Raw genomic sequence first — 24,600 nt, 5'->3', positions numbered from 1 at the left:
ATCCTAGAGCTGGACTCACCCCCCCACTGTATCCTAGAGCTGGACTACCCCCCCCCCCACTGTATCCTAGAGCTGGACCCCCCCACTGTATCCTAGAGCTGGACCCCCCCCCCCACCCCACTGTATCCTAGAGCTGGACCCCAACCCCCCACTGTATCCTAGAGCTGGACTCCCCCCCCCACTGTATCCTAGAGCTGGACCCCCCCCCACTGTATCCTAGAGCTGGACTCCCCCCCCACTGTATCCTAGAGCTGGACTCCCCCCCCACTGTATCCTAGAGCTGGACTCCCCCCCACTGTATCCTAGAGCTGGACTCCCCCCCCACTGTATCCTAGAGCTGGACCCCCCCCCCCCCCACTGTATCCTAGAGCTGGACTCCCCCCCCACTGTATCCTAGGGCTGGCCCCCCCCCACTGTATCCTAGAGCTGGACCCCCCCCCACTGTATCCTAGAGCTGGACCCCCCCCACTGTATCCTAGAGCTGGACCCCCCCCCACTGTATCCTAGAGCTGGACCCCCCCCCCCCACTGTATCCTAGAGCTGGACTCCCCCCCCACTGTATCCTAGAGCTGGACTACCCCCCACTGTATCCTAGAGCTGGACTCCCCCCCCCCCCCCACTGTATCCTAGAGCTGGACCCCCCCCCCCCCCCCCACTGTATCCTAGAGCTGGACCCCCCCCCCCCCCCCCCCCACTGTATCCTAGAGCTGGACTACCCCCCTGTATCCTAGAGCTGGACTACCCCCCCCACTGTATCCTAGAGCTGGACCCCCCCCCCCCCCACCCCACTGTATCCTAGAGCTGGACTCCCCCCCACTGTATCCTAGAGCTGGACCCCCCCCACTGTATCCTAGAGCTGGACTCCCCCCCCACTGTATCCTAGAGCTGGACCCCCCCCACTGTATCCTAGAGCTGGACCCCCCCCCCACTGTATCCTAGAGCTGGACTCCCCCCCACTGTATCCTAGAGCTGGACTCCCCCCCCCCCCCCCCACTGCATCCTAGAGCTGGACTCCCCCCCCCACTGTATCCTAGAGCTGGACTCCCCCCCCCCCCCCCCCACTGTATCCTAGAGCTGGACTACCCCCCCCACTGTATCCTAGAGCTGGACTACCCCCCCCACTGTATCCTAGAGCTGGACTCACCCCCCCACTGTATCCTAGAGCTGGACTACCCCCCCCCCCCACTGTATCCTAGAGCTGGACCCCCCCCCCCCCACCCCACTGTATCCTAGAGCTGGACCCCAACCCCCCACTGTATCCTAGAGCTGGACCCCCCCCCACTGTATCCTAGAGCTGGACTCCCCCCCCACTGTATCCTAGAGCTGGACTCCCCCCCACTGTATCCTAGAGCTGGACCCCCCCCCCCCCCCACTGTATCCTAGAGCTGGACTCCCCCCCACTTTATCCTAGGGCTGGACCCCCCCCCCACTGTATCCTAGAGCTGGACCCCCCCCCACTGTATCCTAGAGCTGGACTCCCCCCCCCCCCCCACTGTATCCTAGAGCTGGACCCCCCCCCCCCCCACTGTATCCTAGAGCTGGACTCCCCCCCCCCCACTGTATCCTAGAGCTGGACCCCCCCCCCCCCACTGTATCCTAGAGCTGGACTCCCCCCCCACTGTATCCTAGAGCTGGACTCCCCCCCCCCACTGTATCCTAGAGCTGGACTACCCCCCCCACTGTATCCTAGAGCTGGACTACCCCCCCCCCCCCCAACTGTATCCTAGAGCTGGACTACCCCCCTGTATCCTAGAGCTGGACTACCCCCCCCACTGTATCCTAGAGCTGGACCCCAACCCCCCACTGTATCCTAGAGCTGGACTCCCCCCCCACTGTATCCTAGAGCTGGACCCCCCCCCCCCCACCCCACTGTATCCTAGAGCTGGACCCCAACCCCCCACTGTATCCTAGAGCTGGACTCCCCCCCCACTGTATCCTAGAGCTGGACCCCCCCCCCACTGTATCCTAGAGCTGGACCCCCCCCCCACTGTATCCTAGAGCTGGACCCCCCCCACTGTATCCTAGAGCTGGACCCCCCCCACTGTATCCTAGAGCTGGACTCCCCCCCACTGTATCCTAGAGCTGGACTCCCCCCCACTGTATCCTAGAGCTGGACCCCCCCCCCCCCACTGTATCCTAGAGCTGGACTCCCCCCCCCACTGTATCCTAGAGCTGGACCCCCCCCCCCCACTGTATCCTAGAGCTGGACCCCCCCCCCCCACTGTATCCTAGAGCTGGACCCCCCCCCCCCCACTGTATCCTAGAGCTGGACCCCCCCCCCCCCCCCACTGTATCCTAGAGCTGGACCCCCCCCCCACTGTATCCTAGAGCTGGACCCCCCCCCCCCCCCACTGTATCCTAGAGTTGGACCCCCCCCCCCCACTGTATCCTAGAGCTGGACCCCCCCCCCCCCACTGTATCCTAGAGCTGGACTACCCCCCACTGTATCCTAGAGCTGGTGGCTAGAGCGCATGTGCCATGACCAGAGTTGCCACATTTGCTATTTAATGGAACAGTTTTTTGTACAAAACAATCTGTCGTTCTGCCCCCTGAACAAGACAGTTAACCCGCTGTTCCCCCGTAGGCCGTCGTTGTAAATAAGAATGTGTTCTTAAATGACTTGCCTCGTTAAATAAAAGGTAACACATAAACATATATATATATATATATATTTAATACAAATTGAACTGACCTTTCTGAGACAGGTAGCTGACCTGATGTCTCCTGGTGTGTTTCTCCTGTAGTTCCTGGAGGAAACTGGACCCAGTATTACTACGGCAGAACAGCTCCGAACTGGACGCCTCGGTACTACTATCCGGGCTGTCGACACTGATCCGGGCGCTACTGTAGGTGTCATACAACTCCACCAACAGACAGTCCACTATGGAGGAACGAGGAACTCGGTGATCCCGACCCTGAAGCTCTCCAAGGATCACACGATCACCGGATTCACACCCCGGGCCGTTCTGGGGATACAGACTCGGGGATGGTGTGGTGTCGTTATTGAAGCAGTCTCTCGGTCTCTTTGAGACATAGTCTGTGTTGTTTTGGTCTGAAGACGGACGAGAACTAGATCCAGTCCACTGCTGAAACTCCGAGAAACCGTGTAAGAGTGACGCGCCTGTACCGGAGTTGATGAATAGTCCGCTCTCCACCTCCGAACAGACGTCGCCGTTACATATGTCTATTTCTAAAAGTTCCGCCACGTTTTCCGCCCGGGACGACATTACAACACGAATAGTCCCCCCTCCCCGTTCGTTACTGTTATTAATTCTGGCGCTTCGTCAAGTTGCCGTCTCTCTCCAAACACATGACCGTTTGAATGGGAAACAGGTGCAACTCGTTTTGTTAAATTGAACACAGATCTATGAAGAGGAAGTTGAGTTCCGGGTCGCATTCCATTCCACTACTCAGGAGGTTCTGTTCGGGAGTTACTCGTTTGCTTCCTGAAACTTATCAATCTGTCGCACGTTTCCGGAGTCCAGCCCACTGGAAACTCATTCTGTCCCTGTTATTCCGATATCCTTGGGACGTCCCGCCCTCCTCACCTCCCATTGAATTTGACATTTTAAATGGTTAGGTAAAGGTTAAGGTTAGGGACCCCCCCCCCCCCCCCCATTGAATTTGTCATTTTAAATGGTTAGGTAAAGGTTAAGGTTAGGGACCTCCTCACCTCCCATTGAATTTGACATTTTAAATGGTTAAATCGCTCTGGAGAAGTAAATGTAAAATGTAACTGACCTGTCGTCTCTGCTGAGACAATGTAGAATTACAGCGCAGCAAATAAACCGTTTATTAATGAGGATTTAGAGGATTCATAAAAGCCTAGTCCTCATGATTTAGAATCGAGTAATAAACACGGCATTTATTAAAACAATATCAATCTGCTTTCTTTACTCTTCTGTAGCCCCCCCCTGAGACAACTGTTGTAGATTTGTTTGTTGGTAAGACTTCTGTAGTGTGTGACCTGTTTTCTCTGTCTGTTTACAGTCGTCTGTTGTATTTTAGTCGGTGGTGGGATAAATGATTCCGTTAGTTTTGTCTTGTCTTGTCTTGTCTTGACCATCTTCTGTTATAATCTCCACCCGGCACAGCCAGAAGAGGACTGGCCACCCCTCATAGCCTGGTTCCTCTCTACCCGGCACAGCCAGAAGAGGACTGGACACCCCTCATAGCCTGGTTCCTCTCTACCCGGCACAGCCAGAAGAGGACTGGCCACTCCCTCATAGCCTGGTTCCTCTCTACCCGGCACAGCCAGAAGAGGACTGGCCACCCCTCATAGCCTGGTTCCTCTCTACCCGGCACAGCCAGAAGAGGACTGGCCACCCCTCATAGCCTGGTTCCTCTCTACCCGGCACAGCCAGAAGAGGACTGGCCACCCCTCATAGCCTGGTTCCTCTCTACCCGGCACAACCAGAAGAGGACTGGCCACTCCCTCATAGCCTGGTTCCTCTCTACCCGGCACAGCCAGAAGAGGACTGGCCACCCCTCATAGCCTGGTTCCTCTCCACCCGGCACAGCCAGAAGAGGACTGGCCACTCCCTCATAGCCTGGTTCCTCTGGTCTACCCGGCACAGCCAGAAGAGGACTGGCCACCCCTCATAGCCTGGTTCCTCTCTACCCGGCACAGCCAGAAGAGGACTGGACACCCCTCATAGCCTGGTTCCTCTCTACCCGGCACAGCCAGAAGAGGACTGGCCACCCCTCATAGCCTGGTTCCTCTCTACCCGGCACAGCCAGAAGAGGACTAGCCACCCCTCATAGCCTGGTTCCTCTCTACCCGGCACAGCCAGAAGAGGACTGGCCACTCCCTCATAGCCTGGTTCCTCTCTACCCGGCACAGCCAGAAGAGGACTGGACACCCCTCATAGCCTGGTTCCTCTCTAGGTTTCTAATCTCCACCCGGCACAGCCAGAAGAGGACTGGCCACCCCTCATAGCCTGGTTCCTCTCTACCCGGCACAGCCAGAAGAGGACTGGCCACCCCTCATAGCCTGGTTCCTCTCTACCCGGCACAGCCAGAAGAGGACTGGCCACCCCTCATAGCCTGGTTCCTCTCTAGGTTTCTAATCTCCACCCAGCACAGCCAGAAGAGGACTGGCCACCCCTCATAGCCTGGTTCCTCTCTACCCGGCACAGCCAGAAGAGGACTGGCCACCCCTCATAGCCTGGTTCCTCTCCACCCGGCACAGCCAGAAGAGGACTGGACACCCCTCATAGCCTGGTTCCTCTCTACCCGGCACAGCCAGAAGAGGACTGGCCACTCCCTCATAGCCTGGTTCCTCTCTACCCGGCACAGCCAGAAGAGGACTGGCCACTCCCTCATAGCCTGGTTCCTCTCTACCCGGCACAGCCAGAAGAGGACTGGCCACTCCCTCATAGCCTGTTTCCTCTCTAGGTTTCTAATCTCCACCCGGCACAGCCAGAAGAGGACTGGCCACCCCTCATAGCCTGGTTCCTCTCTACCCGGCACAGCCAGAAGAGGACTGGCCACCCCTCATAGCCTGGTTCCTCTCTACCCGGCACAGCCAGAAGAGGACTGGCCACCCCTCATAGCCTGGTTCCTCTCTACCCGGCACAGCCAGAAGAGGACTGGCCACCCCTCATAGCCTGGTTCCTCTCTACCCGGCACAGCCAGAAGAGGACTGGCCACCCCTCATAGCCTGGTTCCTCTCTAGGTTTCTTCCTAGGTTTTTGCCCTTTCTAGGGAGTTTTTCCTAGGGAGTTTTTCCTAGCCACCGTGCTTCTACACCTGCATTGCTTGCTGTTTGGGGGAGTTTTAGGCTGGGTTTCTGTACAGCACTTTGAGATATCAGCTGATGTAAGAAGGGCTATATAAATACATTTGATTTGATTTGTATATTTCCATTACTGTAGCTATGTTTTCATCCAAATGGAGATAGATGTTCATGTAAATATTCAAAATTCTGGATTATGAAACTCTGCATTTTCCTCCCCACCGGTGCGGGTAGACTAGTCTACACGATGAGATTATTATGGATTATAGCGAGAATATTTTGTATTTGTCAATCGTCAGTGAAGCATTGATGATCATGTGAGCAGAATAAGACCCGGTAAATGTAAAAGGATCACCAAGCTCATCACCAGGCCCTTCCACCCCCCCCCCCCCCCCCCGGGCACCAGGCCCTTCCACCCCCCCCACCCCCCCCTGGGCACCAGGCCCTTCCACCCCCCCCCCCCCCCCCCCCCGGGCACCAGGCCCTTCCACCACACCCCCCCCCCCGGGCACCAGGCCCTTCCATCCCCCCCCCCCCCCCCCCCCGGGCACCAGGCCCTTCCACCACACCCCCCCCCCCGGGCACCAGGCCCTTCCACCCCCCCCCCCCCCCCGGGCACCAGGCCCTTACACCCCCCCCCCCCCCCTGGGCAGTTCCTCATACCACCCGTTCCACCTGTAGCCTGGTAATCTGCACCGTTTCCCGAGTCGCGGTGGGACGTGATGTAGTGACGGGAGACAACATGTCATCGCGTCGCTCCGACTTGACTTTCATACAGTTATGATGGTTGTTAAATATCAAGATTTTAGCATAAAGGCGTTTCTCACATCATATATTATACCAACACAAAACCGATTCCGCCCGTGTTGAACGAACAAACGATCTGTCAGCGTGTATACAATTACACACCAAACTTTCTGTTTCCATCACAGCTGTCATGGTTTTAAAAATATTGAGCTATACAGTCCAGATAAAGTACATTTTATAGGAATACCTCAATGTAGGTTATAAAATAAACCCTCTGTAACGCCCTGGCCATAGAGAGGGGATTTTGTTCTTTATTTTGGTTAGGCCAGGGTGTTACATTGGGTGGGCGTTCTATGTTCCTTTTTCTATGTTCCTTTGTCTATGTTTTTTGTATTTCTTTGTTTTGGGCCGTGTGTGTGGCTGGGGGATGGGGACGGATGGGGGGGGGGGACGGATGGGGGGGGGGGACGGATGGGGGGACGGGGACGGATGGGGGGGACGGATGGGGACGGGACGGATGGGGGGGACGGGGACGGATGGGGGGGACGGATGGGGACGGGACGGATGGGGGGGAGGACGGGACGGGACGGATGGGGGGACGGGGACGGATGGGGGGGGGGTACAATATCACATTACACAAGGACCTTATGGAGCATAAACACATTTATCATTCTAACAGAGTATTTCCATTGTCTTAGAATATAGTTCCATTTATTTTTGTAAGGTAAGTAAATGTGATGTTTGTAAATTTACATTTGTGAATATGAAATTTGGCCAAAAGAATAAGGAAATGAATTACGTAAAATTGTTTCGACTTATTTCTATCGTAGGTAATAAGAATCCAAGCAGTACATCTCTCCATAATAGTAAATGTGTTTCATTATAAATCTACTGACGTCTTGCCAGGTTCCTTACATGAATACAATGCAACACTGTTTCTGGGTGGTCGTTACAAAAGGTACAATTTTATTATTTTTATATTGACATGTTGTTGTTTTTTTTAATATATTGACGTGTTTTTATTTTTAATTATTTTTATATTGACGTGTTTTTATTTTTATTTATTTTTATATTGACGTGTTCAATTGAACGTTTTCCTCATTTTGACGTCATACCCCAAGTCGTGCGGGCGCACATGGTATATCAGCTGACCGGGACTTCCGTTGTCAGGCAGCAAATTACCCATTTTCCTTCAAAATAATAGTCTCGCACTGAAGATTGTAAAAAAGAATACAAATGGCCGAAATGTGTTAGATTTTATTAGGAAAGGTTACCAGACTTAGAATTTTGTTAAACAATTGAAAAAAAATGAAAATAGATAATAGCCTTAATAGCACAAATAATATTATAGCATTTACCATATTGACAATAGCATTGGCAGTATTAACAATAGCATTGACAGTATTAACAATAGCATTGACAGTATTAACAATAGCATTGACAGTATTAACAATAGCATTGGCAGTATTAACAATAGCATTGGCAGTATTAACCATAGCATTGGCAGTATTAACAATAGCATTGACAGTATTAACAATAGCATTGGCAGTATTAACAATAGCATTTACCATATTAACAATAGCATTGGCAGTATTAACCATAGCATTTACCATATTAACAATAGCATTGGCAGTATTATTCCCCTGGCTATCTGTAAATGATGTCTGAGTGTTGGAGTGTTGGAGCGTGCCCCTGGCTATCTGTAAATGATGTCTGAGTGTTGGAGTGTTCCCCAGTCTATCTGTAAATGATGTCTGAGTGTTGGAGCGTGTCCCAGTCTATCTGTAAATGATGTATGAGTGTTGGAGTGTTCCCCTGGTTATCTGTAAAGATGTCTGAGTGTTGGAGTGTGTCCCTGGCTATCTGTAAATAATGTCTGAGTGTTGGAGTGTTCCCCTGGCTATCTGTAATGATGTCTGAGTGTTGGAGTGTTCCCCTGGTTATCTGTAAAGATGTCTGAGTGTTGGAGTGTTCCCCTGGCTATCTGTAATGATGTCTGAGTGTTGGAGTGTGTCCCTGGCTATCTGTAAATGATGTCTGAGTGTTGGAGTGTTCCCCTGGCTATCAGTAAATGATGTCTGAGTGTTGGAGTGTTCCCCTGGCTATCTGTAAATGATGTCTGAGTGTTGGAGTGTTCCCCTGGCTATCTGTAAATGATGTCTGAGTGTTGGAGTGTTCCCCTGGCTATCTGTAATGATGTCTGAGTGTTGGAGTGTTCCCCTGGCTATCTGTAAATGATGTCTGAGTGTTGGAGTGTTCCCCTGGCTATCTGTAAATGATGTCTGAGTGTTGGAGTGTTCCCCTGGCTATCAGTAAATGATGTCTGAGTGTTGGAGTGTTCCCCTGGCTATCTGTAAATGATGTCTGAGTGTTGGAGTGTTCCCCTGGCTATCTGTAATGATGTCTGAGTGTTGGAGTGTTCCCCTGGCTATCTGTAAATGATGTCTGAGTGTTGGAGTGTTCCCCTGGCTATCTGTAAATGATGTCTGAGTGTTGGAGTGTTGGAGTGTGTCCCTGGCTATCTGTAAATGATGTCTGAGTGTTGGAGTGTGCCCCTGGCTATCTGTAATGATGTCTGAGTGTTGGAGTGTTCCCCTGGCTATCTGTAAATGATGTCTGAGTGTTGGAGTGTTCCCCTGGCTATCTGTAAATGATGTCTGAGTGTTGGAGTGTTCCCCTGGCTATCTGTAAATGATGTCTGAGTGTTGGAGTGTTCCCCTGGCTATCTGTAATGATGTCTGAGTGTTGGAGTGTTCCCGTGGCTATCTGTAATGATGTCTGAGTGTTGGAGTGTTCCCCTGGCTATCTGTAAATGATGTCTGAGTGTTGGAGTGTTCCCCTGGCTATCTGTAATGATGTCTGAGTGTTGGAGTGTTCCCCTGGTTATCTGTAAAGATGTCTGAGTGTTGGAGTGTTCCCCTGGCTATCTGTAATGATGTCTGAGTGTTGGAGTGTGTCCCTGGCTATCTGTAAATGATGTCTGAGTGTTGGAGTGTTCCCCTGGCTATCAGTAAATGATGTCTGAGTGTTGGAGTGTTCCCCTGGCTATCTGTAAATGATGTCTGAGTGTTGGAGTGTTCCCCTGGCTATCTGTAATGATGTCTGAGTGTTGGAGTGTTCCCCTGGCTATCTGTAAATGATGTCTGAGTGTTGGAGTGTTCCCCTGGCTATCTGTAAATGATGTCTGAGTGTGTTGGAGTGTTGGAGTGTGTCCCTGGCTATCTGTAAATGATGTCTGAGTGTTGGAGTGTGCCCCTGGCTATCTGTAATGATGTCTGAGTGTTGGAGTGTTCCCCTGGCTATCTGTAAATGATGTCTGAGTGTTGGAGTGTTCCCCTGGCTATCTGTAAATGATGTCTGAGTGTTGGAGTGTTCCCCTGGCTATCTGTAAATGATGTCTGAGTGTTGGAGTGGCCCCCTGGCTATCTGTAAATGATGTCTGAGTGTTGGAGTGTTCCCCTGGCTATCTGTAAATGATGTCTGAGTGTTGGAGTGTTCCCCTGGCTATCTGTAATTATGTCTGAGTGTTGGAGTGTTCCCGTGGCTATCTGTAATGATGTCTGAGTGTTGGAGTGTTCCCCTGGCTATCTGTAAATGATGTCTGAGTGTTGGAGTGTTCCCCTGGCTATCTGTAAATGATGTCTGAGTGTTGGAGTGTTCCCCTGGCTATCTGTAAATGATGTCTGAGTGTTGGAGTGTTCCCCTGGCTATTTGTAAATGATGTCTGAGTGTTGGAGTGTTCCCCTGGCTATCTGTAAAGATGTCTGAGTGTTGGAGTGTTCCCCTGGCTATCTGTAAATGATGTCTGAGTGTTGGAGTGTTCCCCTGGCTATCTGTAAATGATGTCTGAGTGTTCCAGTTTTTGGCGGGAAATACCGGGTTAACCGGCGAGAAAAGTGATCTATTCTCAGGATGGAACATTTGTAAAATACTGGGAAAATATTAAACCGTAATGTAGACAGATATGATTGAAGCCTGGGCTATAATAGTTTACATAGTTAATTGTTGTTTAAAAACCCCAGAGACCTAGCCAGTTGAACAACTGAATACACTCAAACCCGAAAAGCGTCTTCCGCATTTAACCCAGCAACTTCCGCAAGTCACCTTGTCCTAGAGAGTGACCTTGTCCTAGAGAGTGACCTTGTCCTAGAGAGTGACCTTGTCCTAGAGAGAGACCTTGTCCTAGAGAGACACCTTGTCCTAGAGAGACACCTTGTCCTAGAGAGTGACCTTGTCCTAGAGAGACACCTTGTCCTAGAGAGTGACCTTGTCCTAGAGGGTGACCTTGTCCGAGAGAGTGACCTTGTCCTAGAGAGTGACCTTGTCCTAGAGAGTGACCTTGTGACCTTGTCCTAGAGAGTGTCCTTGTCCTAGAGAGTGACCTTGTCCGAGAGAGTGACCTTGTCCTAGAGAGTGACCTTGTCCTAGAGAGTGACCTTGTGACCTTGTCCTAGAGAGTGACCTTGTCCTAGAGAGTGACCTTGTCCTAGAGAGTGACCTTGTCCTAGAGAATGACCTTGTCCTAGAGAGAGACCTTGTCCTAGAGAGTGACCTTGTCCTAGAGAGTGACCTTGTCCTAGAGAGACACCTTGTCCTAGAGAGTGTCCTTGTCCTAGAGAGTGACCTTGTCCTAGAGAGTGACCTTGTCCTAGAGAATGACCTTGTCCTAGAGAGTGACCTTGTCCTAGAGAGTGACCTTGTCCTAGAGAGTGACCTTGTCCTAGAGAGTGACCTTGTCCTAGAGAGAGACCTTGTCCTAGAGAATGACCTTGTCCTAGAGAGTCACCTTGTCCTAGAGAGTGACCTTGTCCTAGAGAGACACCTTGTCCTAGAGAGAGACCTTGTCCTAGAGAATGACCTTGTCCTAGAGAGAGACCTTGTCCTAGAGAGTGACCTTGTCCTAGAGAGTGACCTTGTCCTAGAGAGTGACCTTGTCCTAGAGAGTGACCTTGTCCTCGAGAGTGACCTTGTCCTAGAGAGTGACCTTGTCCTCGAGAGTGACCTTGTCCTAGAGAGTGACCTTGTCCTATTTTAAGTGCTTCTAAAATCTTTTATAGGAAAAAATGAATAATGGAAAAATGATTGGAACCATTTCCTTGTTTGACCACTAGGTTTTATGGGTAATATGACTCATACTATGGTACTCTACTGCGTTGCATTCTCTGTCTGAAATGTGCTGTATAAATAAAGCTTCATTTGACTCTTATTCTGAAGGTGTATATAAATCCGTGACCGGAAAGCGCTTACTTATTCGTGCGTACTTTACGACGGAGTTATTATAAGCTCATCACAGGAACATTTTCCTAACTACGTTTCCACGCTTTTAACAATTTAGGAGTCGCAGAGAGAAAGACACACGGTCTTTAATTTCACAGTGAAAATGACCTCGATTCGCTTCAATCTGCCAACGTTATTGAATCGTCTGTTAATCTGCGTCACCTTGCTGCTGAATATCCGCTGCTGTGTTGTGGCCAAGTGGTACCACAGACCCAACGTTGTTCTGATCCTCACTGATGACCTGGACAGCGCTATTGGGGGCATGGTAAATTACTTTACAACGTTACTTTACTCTATTGGTGGTATAGAACTACACGTTAGGTTTATAACATTAGTTTAGTCTATTGGTGGTATGTTCATTGTACTAAACGTTAGGTTTATAACATTAGTTTAGTCTATTGGTGGTAACGTTAGGTTAGACTGCTATGGGCTGATGCTCGCAGTGTTTAGGTTTATCTAACGTTAGGCTGCAGAGTTAGATAGATCAGTAGATAGGTCTGTAGATAGATAGATCAGTAGATAGATACTATAGATAGATCAGTAGATAGATACTATAGATAGATAGATCAGTAGATAGATCAGTAGATAGATCAGTAGATAGATACTATAGATAGATCAGTAGATAGATACTATAGATAGATAGATCAGTAGATAGATCAGTAGATAGATCAGTAGATAGGTCTGTAGATAGATAGATCAGTAGATAGATACTATAGATAGATACTATAGATAGATAGATCAGTAGATAGATCAGTAGATAGATACTATAGATAGATCAGTAGATAGATACTATAGATAGATAGATCAGTAGATAGATCAGTAGATAGATCAGTAGATAGATCAGTAGATAGATCAGTAGATAGATCAGTAGATAGATAGATCAGTAGATAGATACTATAGATAGATAGATCAGTAGATAGATACTATAGATAGATAGATCAGTAGATAGATACTATAGATAGATACTATAGATAGATAGTTAGCCTAGCCATCACATGTAGCCCAGCTATGTTGAGGGTGTGTTGATAGATAGATAGATAGCCTAGCCAAAACATGTAGCCCAGCTATGTTGAGGGTGTGTTGATAGATGGATAGTTAGCCTAGCCATCACATGTAGCCCAGCTATGATGAGGGTGTGTTGTTAGATAGATAGCTAGATAGTTAGCCTAGCCATCACATGTAGCCCAGCTATGATGAGGGTGTGTTGTTAGATAGATAGCTAGATAGTTAGCCTAGCCATCACATGTAGCCCAGCTATGATGAGGGTGTGTTGTTAGATAGATAGCTAGATAGTTAGCCTAGCCATCACATGTAGCCCAGCTATGTTGAGGGTGTGTAGATAGATAGATAGCTAGATAGTTAGCCTAGCCATCACATGTAGCCCAGCTATGTTGAGGGTGTGTAGATAGATAGATAGCTAGATAGTTAGCCTAGCCATCACATGTAGCCCAGCTATGTTGAGGGTGTGTTGTTAGATAGATAGTTAGCCTAGCCATCACATGTAGCCCAGCTATGATGAGGGTGTGTTGTTAGATAGATAGTTAGCCTAGCCATCACATGTAGCCCAGCTATGTTGAGGGTAGATAGATAGTTAGCCTAGCCATCACATGTAGCCCAGCTATGTTGAGGGTAGCTAGATAGTTAGCCTAGCCATCACATGTAGCCCAGCTATGTTGAGGTTAGCTAGATAGTTAGCCTAGCCATCACATGTAGCCCAGCTATGATGAGGGTAGATAGATAGTTAGCCTAGCCATCACATGTAGCCCAGCTATGATGAGGGTGTGTTGTTAGATAGGTAGTTAGCCTAGCCATCACATGTAGCCCAGCTATGATGAGGGTGTGTTGTTAGATAGATAGTTAGCCTAGCCATCACATGTAGCCCAGCTATGTTGAGGGTAGATAGATAGTTAGCCTAGCCATCACATGTAGCCCAGCTATGTTGAGGGTGTGTTGATAGATAGATAGATAGATAGTTAGCCTAGCCATCACATGTAGCCCAGCTATGTTGAGGGTAGATAGATAGTTAGCCTAGCCATCACATGTAGCCCAGCTATGTTGAGGGTGTGTTGTTGTTTTGCTAAAGGTGATGATGACCTGCTAGGTGATCTAGCCCTCAGGTCTGCCTCGCCTGATCATGTCCCGGATCTCACCAGCCCACAGAACAATCATATGACTGGATGGGTCCAATGTCAGGAGTCCTGCTGATCTAGGATCAGTTTAGATGGTCTTCCATAATGGATAAGATTACATGGATAGGATTGGACCTGATCTCTGATCAGCAATCCTACTCTGAGACTCTTGATACATACGACTACAGCAACAGCTAAAGCTGATGGACCTCGGCCCTTCATAAACCTGTTTCCTCCTCTCTAAACCAGCCTAACTGATGGACCAGGGCCCTTCATAAACCTGTTTCCTCCAGGCCCTTCATAAACCTGTTTCCTCCTCTCTAAACCAGCCTAACTGATGGACCAGGGCCCTTCATAAACCTGTTTCCTCCTCTCTAAACCAGCCTAACTGATGGACCAGGGCCCTTCATAAACCTGTTTCCTCCTCTCTAAACCAGCCTAACTGATGGACCAGGGCCCTTCATAAACCTGTTTCCTCCTCTCTAAACCAGCCTAACTGATGGACCAGGGCCCTTCATAAACCTGTTTCCTCCTCTCTAAACCAGCCTAACTGATGGACCAGGGCCCTTCATAAACCTGTTTCCTCCTCTCTAAACCAGCCTAACTGATGGACCAGGGCCCTTCATAAACCTGTTTCCTCCTCTCTAAACCAGCCTAACTGATGGACCAGGGCCCTTCATAAACCTGTTTCCTCCTCTCTAAACCAGCCTAACTGATGGACCAGGGCCCTTCATAAACCTGTTTCCTCCTCTCTAAACCAGCCTAACTGATGGACCAGGGCCCTTCATAAACCTGTTTCCTCCTCTCTAAACCAGCCTATATCCCAAACCAGACATGTTTTCAGTTAGTTGTATTCTCACCCTATTGTTTAGCAGGGCCCTGCTCTCACAGTCCAGGTATTTGGCATCCAGTCTGAAGTAGTTCAGTAGGCTGAGTAGGTATACTAGAAGTCTGGCCTGGAGAATCTTATGATACCGTTTCAGATTGTATTATTCTAAAGTTTAGAACCCGGCCAGGTGTTGACGAGGACGACAGGTCAGTGTGAAATAAGTTACCTGAACAGGTGTGTCTGTGAGCTTGAGGTTTTCACAATGGGACGTCCATTTTAAAGCCTGTCTTGTGTTTCTTCAGACCCCACTGAACAAGACCAAGAAGCTGATTGGTGAAGCAGGGATCACCTTTACCAACGCTGTGAGTATCCTGTTTTCAGAGTTAGGGGGTCGGTCTCCAACGCTGTGAGTATCCTGTTTTCAGAGTTAGGGGGTCGGTCTCCAACGCTGTGAGTATCCTGTTTTCAGAGTTAGGGGGTCGGTCTCCAACGCTGTGAGTATCCTGTTTTCAGAGTTAGGGGGGTCGGTCTCCAACGCTGTGAGTATCCTGTTTTCAGAGTTAGGGGGTTTCAGCGGCAGGACGGGAGATGAATGGGGTGTGTGAGGGTTTCAGCAGCAGGACGGGAGATGAATGGGGTGTGTGAGGGTTTCAGCAGCAGGACGGGAGATGAATGGGGTGTGTGAGGGTTTCAGCGGCAGGACGGGAGATGAATGGGGTGTATGAGGGTTTCAGCAGTGAGATGAATGGGGTGTATGAGGGTTTCAGGCGGCAGGACGGGAGATGAATGGGGTGTATGAGGGTTTCAGGCGGCAGGACGGGAGATGAATGGGGTGTATGAGGGTTTCAGCAGGGAGATGAATGGGGTGTATGAGGGTTTCAGCGGCAGGACGGGAGATGAATGGGGTGTATGAGGGTTTCAGGCGGCAGGACGGGAGATGAATGGGGTGTATGAGGGTTTCAGCAGGGAGATGAATGGGGTGTATGAGGGTTTCAGGCTCAGGACGGGAGATGAATGGGGTGTATGAGGGTTTCAGCAGCAGGACGGGAGATGAATGGGGTGTATGAGGGTTTCAGCAGGGAGATGAATGGGGTGTATGAGGGTTTCAGGCGGCAGGACGGGAGATGAATGGGGTGTATGAGGGTTTCAGGCGGCAGGACGGGAGGTGAATGGGGTGTATGAGGGTTTCAGCCGGCAGGACGGGAGATGAATGGGGTGTATGAGGGTTTCAGGCGGCAGGACGGGAGATGAATGGGGTGTATGAGGGTTTCAGGCTCAGGACGGGAGATGAATGGGGTGTGTGAGGGTTTCAGCGGCAGGACGGGAGATGAATGGGGTGTATGAGGGTTTCAGGCGGCAGGACGGGAGATGAATGGGGTGTATGAGGGTTTCAGCGGCAGGACGGGAGATGAATGGGGTGTGTGAGGGTTTCAGCAGCAGGACGGGAGATGAATGGGGTGTATGAGGGTTTTAGCGGCAGGACGGGAGATGAATGGGGTGTATGAGGGTTTCAGCGGGGAGATGAATGGGGTGTATGAGGGTTTCAGACGGCAGGACGGGAGATGAATGGGGTGTATGAGGGTTTCAGCAGGGAGATGAATGGGGTGTATGAGGGTTTCAGCAGGGAGATGAATGGGGTGTATGAGGGTTTCAGGCGGCAGGACGGGAGATGAATGGGGTCAGCAGCAGGACGGGAGATGAATGGGGTGTATGAGGGTTTCAGCAGGGAGATGGATGGGGTGTATGAGGGTTTCAGGCGGCAGGACGGGAGGTGAATGGGGTGTATGAGGGTTTCAGCCGGCAGGACGGGAGATGAATGGGGTGTATGAGGGTTTCAGGCTCAGGACGGGAGATGAATGGGGTGTATGAGGGTTTCAGCAGCAGGACGGGAGATGAATGGGGTGTATGAGGGTTTCAGCAGGGAGATGAATGGGGTGTATGAGGGTTTCAGGCGGCAGGACGGGAGGTGAATGGGGTGTATGAGGGTTTCAGCCGGCAGGACGGGAGATGAATGGGGTGTATGAGGGTTTCAGGCGGCAGGACGGGAGATGAATGGGGTGTATGAGGGTTTCAGGCTCAGGACGGGAGATGAATGGGGTGTGTGAGGGTTTCAGCGGCAGGACGGGAGATGAATGGGGTGTATGAGGGTTTCAGGCGGCAGGACGGGAGATGAATGGGGTGTATGAGGGTTTCAGCGGCAGGACGGGAGATGAATGGGGTGTATGAGGGTTTCAGGCGGCAGGACGGGAGATGAATGGGGTGTGTGAGGGTTTCAGGCGGCAGGACGGGAGATGAATGGGGTGTGTGAGGGTTTCAGGCGGCAGGACGGGAGATGAATGGGGTGTATGAGGGTTTTAGCGGCAGGACGGGAGATGAATGGGGTGTATGAGGGTTTCAGCGGGGAGATGAATGGGGTGTATGAGGGTTTCAGCGGGGAGATGAATGGGGTGTATGAGGGTTTCAGGCGGCAGGACGGGAGATGAATGGGGTGTATGAGGGTTTCAGGCGGCAGGACGGGAGGTGAATGGGGTGTATGAGGGTTTCAGCCGGCAGGACGGGAGATGAATGGGGTGTATGAGGGTTTCAGGCGGCAGGACGGGAGATGAATGGGGTGTATGAGGGTTTCAGGCTCAGGACGGGAGATGAATGGGGTGTGTGAGGGTTTCAGCGGCAGGACGGGAGATGAATGGGGTGTATGAGGGTTTCAGGCGGCAGGACGGGAGATGAATGGGGTGTATGAGGGTTTCAGCGGCAGGACGGGAGATGAATGGGGTGTATGAGGGTTTCAGGCGGCAGGACGGGAGATGAATGGGGTGTGTGAGGGTTTCAGGCGGCAGGACGGGAGATGAATGGGGTGTGTGAGGGTTTCAGGCGGCAGGACGGGAGATGAATGGGGTGTAATGAGGGTTTCAGGCAGCAGGATGGGAGATGAATGGGGTGTAGAGACATGCTGATGGGAGTGTGTTGTTGTGTTTACCCCAGTTTGTCGCCAGCCCGCTGTGCTGTCCCAGCAGAGCCAGCATCCTAACAGGGAAGTATCCCCATAACCACCATGTGATCAACAACACTCTGGAGGGGAACTGCGGCAGCACGGCCTGGCAGGAAACCCAGGAGCCCAAGACCTTCCCTGCTCTACTGCAGGCCTACGCTGGTTACCAGACCTTCTACGCTGGGAAATACCTCAACCAGGTAACTACACCTCACCCAACCCTACCGCCCGACTCTACTACTAACCCTACGCTGGTTACCAGACCTTCTACGCTGGGAAATACCTCAACCAGGTAACTACACCTCACCTAACCCTACCGCCTAACCCTACCGCCCGACTCTACTACTAACCCTACGCTGGTTACCAGACCTTCTACGCTGGGAAATACCTCAACCAGGTAACTACACCTCACCTAACCCTACCGCCTAACCCTACCGCCCGACTCTACTACTAACCCTACGCTGGTTACCAGACCTTCTACGCTGGGAAATACCTCAACCAGGTAACTACACCTCACCTAACCCTACCGCCTAACCCTACCGCCCGACTCTACTACTAACCCTACGCTGGTTACCAGACCTTCTACGCTGGGAAATACCTCAACCAGGTAACTACACCTCACCTAACCCTACCGCCCGACTCTACTACTAACCCTACCGCCCAACCCTACCGCCCAACCCTGCCGCCCAACTCTACTACTAACCCTACGCTGGTTACCAGACCTTCTACGCTGGGAAATACCTCAACCAGGTAACTACACCTCACCTAACCCTACCGCCCAACCCTACCGCCCAACTCTACTACTAACCCTACGCTGGTTACCAGACCTTCTACGCTGGGAAATACCTCAACCAGGTAACTACACCTCACCTAACCCTACCGCCGACTCTACTACTAACCCTACCGCCCAACCCTACCGCCCAACCCTGCCGCCCAACTCTACCGCCCGACTCTACTACTAACCCTACCGCCCAACCCTACCGCCCACCCCCACCGCCCACCCCACCGCCCAACTCTACCGCTCAACTCTACCGCCTACCGCCCAACCCTACCGCCCAACCCTACCGCCCAACCCTACCGCCCAACTCTACCGCTCAACTCTACCGCCTACCGCCCAACCCTACCGCCTACCGCCCAACCCTACCGCCCAACTCTACCGCCCAATCCTACCGCCTACCGCCCAACCCTACCGCCTGACCCTACCGCCCGACCCTACCGCCCGACCCTACCGCCCGACCCTACCGCCCACCTCTACCGCCCAACTCTACTACTAACCCTACGCTGGTTACCAGACCTTCTACGCTGGGAAATACCTCAACCAGGTAACTACACCTCACCTAACCCTACCGCCTGACTCTACTACTAACCTTACCGCCCAACCCTACCGCCCACCTCTACCGCCCACCTCTACCGCCCAACTCTACCGCCCAACTCTACCGCCCAACTCTACCGCCCAACTCTACCGCCCAACTCTACCGCCCAACTCTACCACCCAACCCTACCGCCTACCGCCCAACCCTACCACCCTACCGCCCAACCCTACCGCCCAACCCTACCGCCCACCTCTACCGCCCAACTCTACCGCCCAACCCTACCGCCTACCACCCTACCGCCCAACCCTACCGCCCAACCCTACCGCCCAACCCTACCGCCCAACTCTACCGCCCACCTCTACCGCCCACCTCTACCGCCCACCTCTACCGCCCACCTCTACCGCCCACCTCTACCGCCCAACTCTACCGCCCAACCCTACCGCCTACCACCCTACCACCCAACCCTACCGCCCAACCCTACCGCCCAACCCTACCGCCCACCTCTACCGCCCACCTCTACCGCCCAACTCTACCGCCCAACCCTACCGCCTACCACCCTACCGCCCAACCCTACCGCCTACCACCCTACCGCCCAACCCTACCGCCCAACCCTACCGCCCAACCTCTACCGCCCACCTCTACCGCCCACCTCTACCGCCCACCTCTACCGCCCAACCCTACCGCCTACCACCCTACCGCCCAACCCTACCGCCCAACCCTACCGCCCAACCCTACCGCCCAACTCTACCGCCCAACCCTACCGCCCACCTCTACCGCCCAACTCCAACCCTACTGCCCGACTCTACCGCCCGACCCTACCGCCCGACCCTACCGCCCGACCCTACCGCCCGACCCTACCGCCCAACCCTACCGCCCAACCCTACCGTCTACCGCCCAACCCTACCGCCCAAACCTACCGCCTACCTCCCAACCCTACCGCCCAACCCTACCGCCCAACCCTACCGCCCAACCCTACCGCCCAACCCTACCGCCCAACTCTACCGCCCAACTCTACCGCCCAACTCTACCGCCCAACCCTACCGCCCAACCCTACCGCCCAACCCTACCGCCCAACCCTACCGCCCAACTCTACCGCCCAACCCTACCGCCCAACCCTACCGCCCAACTCTACCCAACTCTTTAAATCTACGCTGGATTTAGTATGGAGACTGACTAGACATGTGATTTAGTATGGGAACTGTCTCTGTGTATCAGTATGGGAACTGTCTCTGTGTTTCAGTATGGGAACTGTCTCTGTGTTTCAGTATGGGAACTGATTCTCTGTGTATCAGTATGGGAACTGATTCTCTGTGTCTCAGTATGGGAACTGTCTCTGTGTATCAGTATGGGAACTGTTTCAGTATGGGAACTGTCTCTGTGTATCAGTATGGGAACTGTTTCAGTATGGGAACTGTCTCTGTGTATCAGTATGGGAACTGATTCTCTGTGTCTCAGTATGGGAACTGTCTCAGTATGGGAACTGTCTCTGTGTTTCAGTATGGGAACTGATTCAGTATGGGAACTGTCTCTGTGTTTCAGTATGGGAACTGATTCTCTGTGTCTCAGTATGGGAACTGTCTCTGTGTTTCAGTATGGGAACCCAGATGCAGGAGGAGTGGAGCACGTTCCTCTGGGATGGGACTACTGGGTCGGACTGGTGAGATCACATCATACACTATATTACTAACGTCACAACGTCAGTCTAGACTCTGGTGAGAACAACAATGTCGCCTCAACAAGTCCAGCGAGTCTAAACTATTGGTCCACTTTGACCCCGCAGAGACGTGTTTCTGCCAGTATTCCTGACTCCATCGTTAAATCAACTGACCCCCCCCGCCGCCGCCGCTGCTCGCTCCGGCCTGTTTTTCTCTTACCTCTGGGAACGAAAATCACATCCATCAAAGATTGTTGACATACCTTGTTTACTATATCTGCAAGGGTTACCTGAGGGTAGAGGTCACTAGAGGTCAGGATCAGTAGAAAGTTTATCTCCTTCACTTAATCGTTTCAATAATATTAAAATACTGTTGTAACATAGATGGACTATTTTAGAAAGATGACATTTATACACAGACTAAATCAGATTTTTAGATGTTTCTGTTTTAACTTAGAGGAACTCTGGGTACTAAACTGTCTGGGTTCAGGAGAGGAACTCCAGGTCCTAAACTGTCTGGGTTCAGGAGAGGAACTCTAGGTACTACACTGTCTGGGTTCAGGAGAGGAACTCTAGGTACTAAACTGTCTGGGTTCAGGAGAGGAACTCTAGGTACTAAACTGTCTGGGTTCAGGAGAGGAACTCCAGGTACTAAACTGTCTGGGTTCAGGAGAGGAACTCTAGGTACTAAACTGTCTGGGTTCAGGAGAGGAACTCTAGGTACTAAACTGTCTGGGTTCAGGAGAGGAACTCCAGGTACTAAACTGTCTGGGTTCAGGAGAGGAACTCCAGGTACTAAACTGTCTGGGTTCAGGAGAGGAACTCTAGGTACTAAACTGTCTGGGTTCAGGAGAGGAACTCTAGGTACTAAACTGTCTGGGTTCAGGAGAGGAACTCTAGGTACTAAACTGTCTGGGTTCAGGAGAGGAACTCCAGGTACTAAACTGTCTGTGTTCAGGAGAGGAACTCCAGGTCCTAAACTGTCTGGGTTCAGGAGAGGAACTCTAGGTACTAAACTGTCTGTGTTCAGGAGAGGAACTCCAGGTACTACACTGTCTGGGTTCAGGAGAGGAACTCCAGGTACTAAACTGTCTGGGTTCAGGAGAGGAACTCCAGGTACTACACTGTCTGGGTTCAGGAGAGGAACTCTAGGTACTAAACTGTCTGGGTTCAGGAGAGGAACTCTAGGTACTAAACTGTCTGGGTTCAGGAGAGGAACTCCAGGTACTAAACTGTCTGGGTTCAGGAGAGGAACTCTAGGTACTACACTGTCTGGGTTCAGGAGAGGAACTCTAGGTACTACACTGTCTGGGTTCAGGAGAGGAACTCTAGGTACTACACTGTCTGGGTTCAGGAGAGGAACTCTAGGTACTACACTGTCTGGGTTCAGGAGAGGAACTCTAGGTACTAAACTGTCTGGGTTCAGGAGAGGAACTCCAGGTACTAAACTGTCTGGGTTCAGGAGAGGAACTCTAGGTACTACACTGTCTGGGTTCAGGAGAGGAACTCCAGGTACTATACTGTCTGGGTTCAGGAGAGGAACTCTAGGTACTACACTGTCTGGGTTCAGGAGAGGAACTCCAGGTACTAAACTGTCTGGGTTCAGGAGAGGAACTCTAGGTACTACACTGTCTGTGTTCAGGAGAGGAACTCTAGGTACTACACTGTCTGTGTCCAGGAGAGGAACTCTAGGTACTACACTGTCTGGGTTCAGGAGAGGAACTCTAGGTACTACACTGTCTGTGTTCAGGAGAGGAACTCTAGGTACTACACTGTCTGGGTTCAGGAGAGGAACTCTAGGTACTACACTGTCTGTGTTCAGGAGAGGAACTCCAGGTCCTAAACTGTCTGGGTTCAGGAGAGGAACTCTAGGTACTAAACTGTCTGGGTTCAGGAGAGGAACTCCAGGTCCTAAACTGTCTGGGTTCAGGAGAGGAACTCTAGGTACTAAACTGTCTGGGTTCAGGAGAGGAACTCTAGGTACTAAACTGTCTGTGTTCAGGAGAGGAACTCCAGGTACTAAACTGTCTGTGTTCAGGAGAGGAACTCTAGGTACTAAACTGTCTGGGTTCAGGAGAGGAACTCTAGGTACTAAACTGTCTGGGTTCAGGAGAGGAACTCCAGGTACTACACTGTCTGGGTTCAGGAGAGGAACTCCAGGTACTACACTGTCTGTGTCCTATACAGGAGAGGAACTCCAGGTACTACACTGTCTGTGTCCTATACAGGAGAGGAACTCCAGGTACTAAACTGTCTGTGTCCTATACAGGAGAGGAACTCCAGGTACTAAACTGTCTGTGTCCTATACAGGAGAGGAACTCCAGGTACTAAACTGTCTGTGTCCTATACAGGAGAGGAACTCCAGGTACTAAACTGTCTGTGTCCTATACAGGAGAGGAACTCCAGGTACTACAACTACACTCTGTCTGTGAATGGGAAGCCGAAGAAACACGGGGGGAACTACAGTGAAGACTACCTGACAGACGTACTGGTAAGAAGGACCCAGAGGATTCCCTGCATTACCGGGAAGTGTCCTGTCCACTAACTCCTGGTCCGATCAGTACAGCATCAGTCTGGGCTCAACTCCAGTCCAACTACCTCTGTCCCCTCTGTCCTCTAGACTTCCTCCAGTCCAACTACCTCTGTCCCCTCTGTCCTCTAGACTTCCTCCAGTCCAACTACCTCTGTCTCTGTCCTCTAGACGTCCTCCAGTCTAACTACCTCTGTCTCCTCTGGACTTCCTCCAGTCTAACTACCTCTGTCTCCTCTGGACTTCCTCCAGTCTAACTACCTCTGTCTCCTCTGGACTTCCTCCAGTCTAACTACCTCTGTCTCCTCTGGACGTCCTCCAGTCTAACTACCTCTGTCTCCTCTGGACTTCCTCCCTACTAACTACCTCTGTCTCCTCTGGACGTCCTCCAGTCTAACTACCTCTGTCTCTGTCCTCTAGACGTCCTCCAGTCTAACTACCTCTGTCATCTGTCCCCTCTGTCCTCTAGACTTCCTCCAGTCTAACTACCTCTGTCTCTGGACGTCCTCCAGTCTAACTACCTCTCTCCTCTAGACGTCCTCCAGTCTAACTACCTCTGTCTCCTCTAGACGTCCTCCAGTCTAACTACCTCTGTCCTCTGGACTTTCTCCAGTCTAACTACCTCTGTCTCCTCTGGACTTCCTCCAGTCTAACTACCTCTGTCCTCTGGACTTTCTCCAGTCTAACTACCTCTGTCTCCTCTGGACTTCCTCCAGTCTAACTACCTCTGTCTCTGGACTTCCTCCAGTCTAACTACCTCTGTCTCCTCTGGACGTCCTCCAGTCTAACTACCTCTGTCTCTGTCCTCTGTCTCTGGACGTCCTCCAGTCTAACTATCTCTGTCTCTGGGCTTCCTCCAGTCTAACTACCTCTGTCTCTGGACGTCCTCCAGTCTAACTATCTCTGTCTCTGGACTTTCTCCAGTCCAACTACCTCTGTCTCCTCTGGACGTCCTCCAGTCTAACTATCTCTGTCTCTGGACTTCCTCCAGTCCAACTACCTCTGTCTCCTCTGGACGTCCTCCAGTCTAACTACCTCTGTCTCTGGACGTCCTCCAGTCCAACTACCTCTGTCTCTGTCCTCTCTCTGTCCTCTCCAGACCAACATGTCTCTGGACTTCCTCCAGTATAAGTCTAACTACCGGCCGTTTTTCATGATGGTGTCGCCCCCAGCCCCCCACGCTCCCTGGACCCCCGCCCCGCAGTACCAGGACCGCTTCAAGGACCTCAAGGCCCCCCGGGACCCCAACTTCAACGTGCATGGGAAGGTAGGCGCCAAACATGGAAACACCCACAACACAACACCACCCATACCACACCCACACCCACCACCACACCCACACCCACAACACACCCACCACCACACCCATACCCACACCCACACCCACACCACCAC

General features: G+C 51.6%; 2 protein-coding genes across 2 annotated transcripts in view; one reads left to right on the top strand and one right to left on the bottom strand.

The window, feature by feature from the left end:
• tbc1d30 (TBC1 domain family, member 30) overlaps positions 1 to 3,476 on the bottom strand; it is a 29,750-nt gene extending 26,274 nt beyond the window's left edge. Inside the window, exon 1 of the mRNA XM_082977245.1 lies at positions 2,693 to 3,476. Coding sequence (XP_082833371.1) covers positions 2,693 to 3,227 — 535 coding nt within the window. The 5' untranslated portion in view covers positions 3,228 to 3,476. The remainder of the gene's footprint in view (positions 1 to 2,692) is intronic.
• An 8,244-nt stretch (positions 3,477 to 11,720) lies between these two features.
• Positions 11,721 to 24,600, top strand: part of gnsa (glucosamine (N-acetyl)-6-sulfatase a) — a 28,191-nt gene continuing 15,311 nt past the window's right edge. The window contains exons 1-6 of the mRNA XM_082978128.1: positions 11,721 to 12,026; positions 15,022 to 15,081; positions 17,702 to 17,908; positions 20,613 to 20,678; positions 23,068 to 23,166; positions 24,305 to 24,472. Coding sequence (XP_082834254.1) covers positions 11,865 to 12,026; positions 15,022 to 15,081; positions 17,702 to 17,908; positions 20,613 to 20,678; positions 23,068 to 23,166; positions 24,305 to 24,472 — 762 coding nt within the window. The 5' untranslated portion in view covers positions 11,721 to 11,864. The remainder of the gene's footprint in view (positions 12,027 to 15,021; positions 15,082 to 17,701; positions 17,909 to 20,612; positions 20,679 to 23,067; positions 23,167 to 24,304; positions 24,473 to 24,600) is intronic.

Source organism: Salmo salar, chromosome 07, assembly GCF_965601325.2.
Source record: "Salmo salar chromosome 07, fSalSal1, whole genome shotgun sequence".
Taxonomy (NCBI): domain Eukaryota; kingdom Metazoa; phylum Chordata; class Actinopteri; order Salmoniformes; family Salmonidae; genus Salmo; species Salmo salar.
The sequence above is the reverse complement of the archived record's forward strand: the minus strand, read 5'-3'. Positions and strand labels throughout refer to the sequence as shown.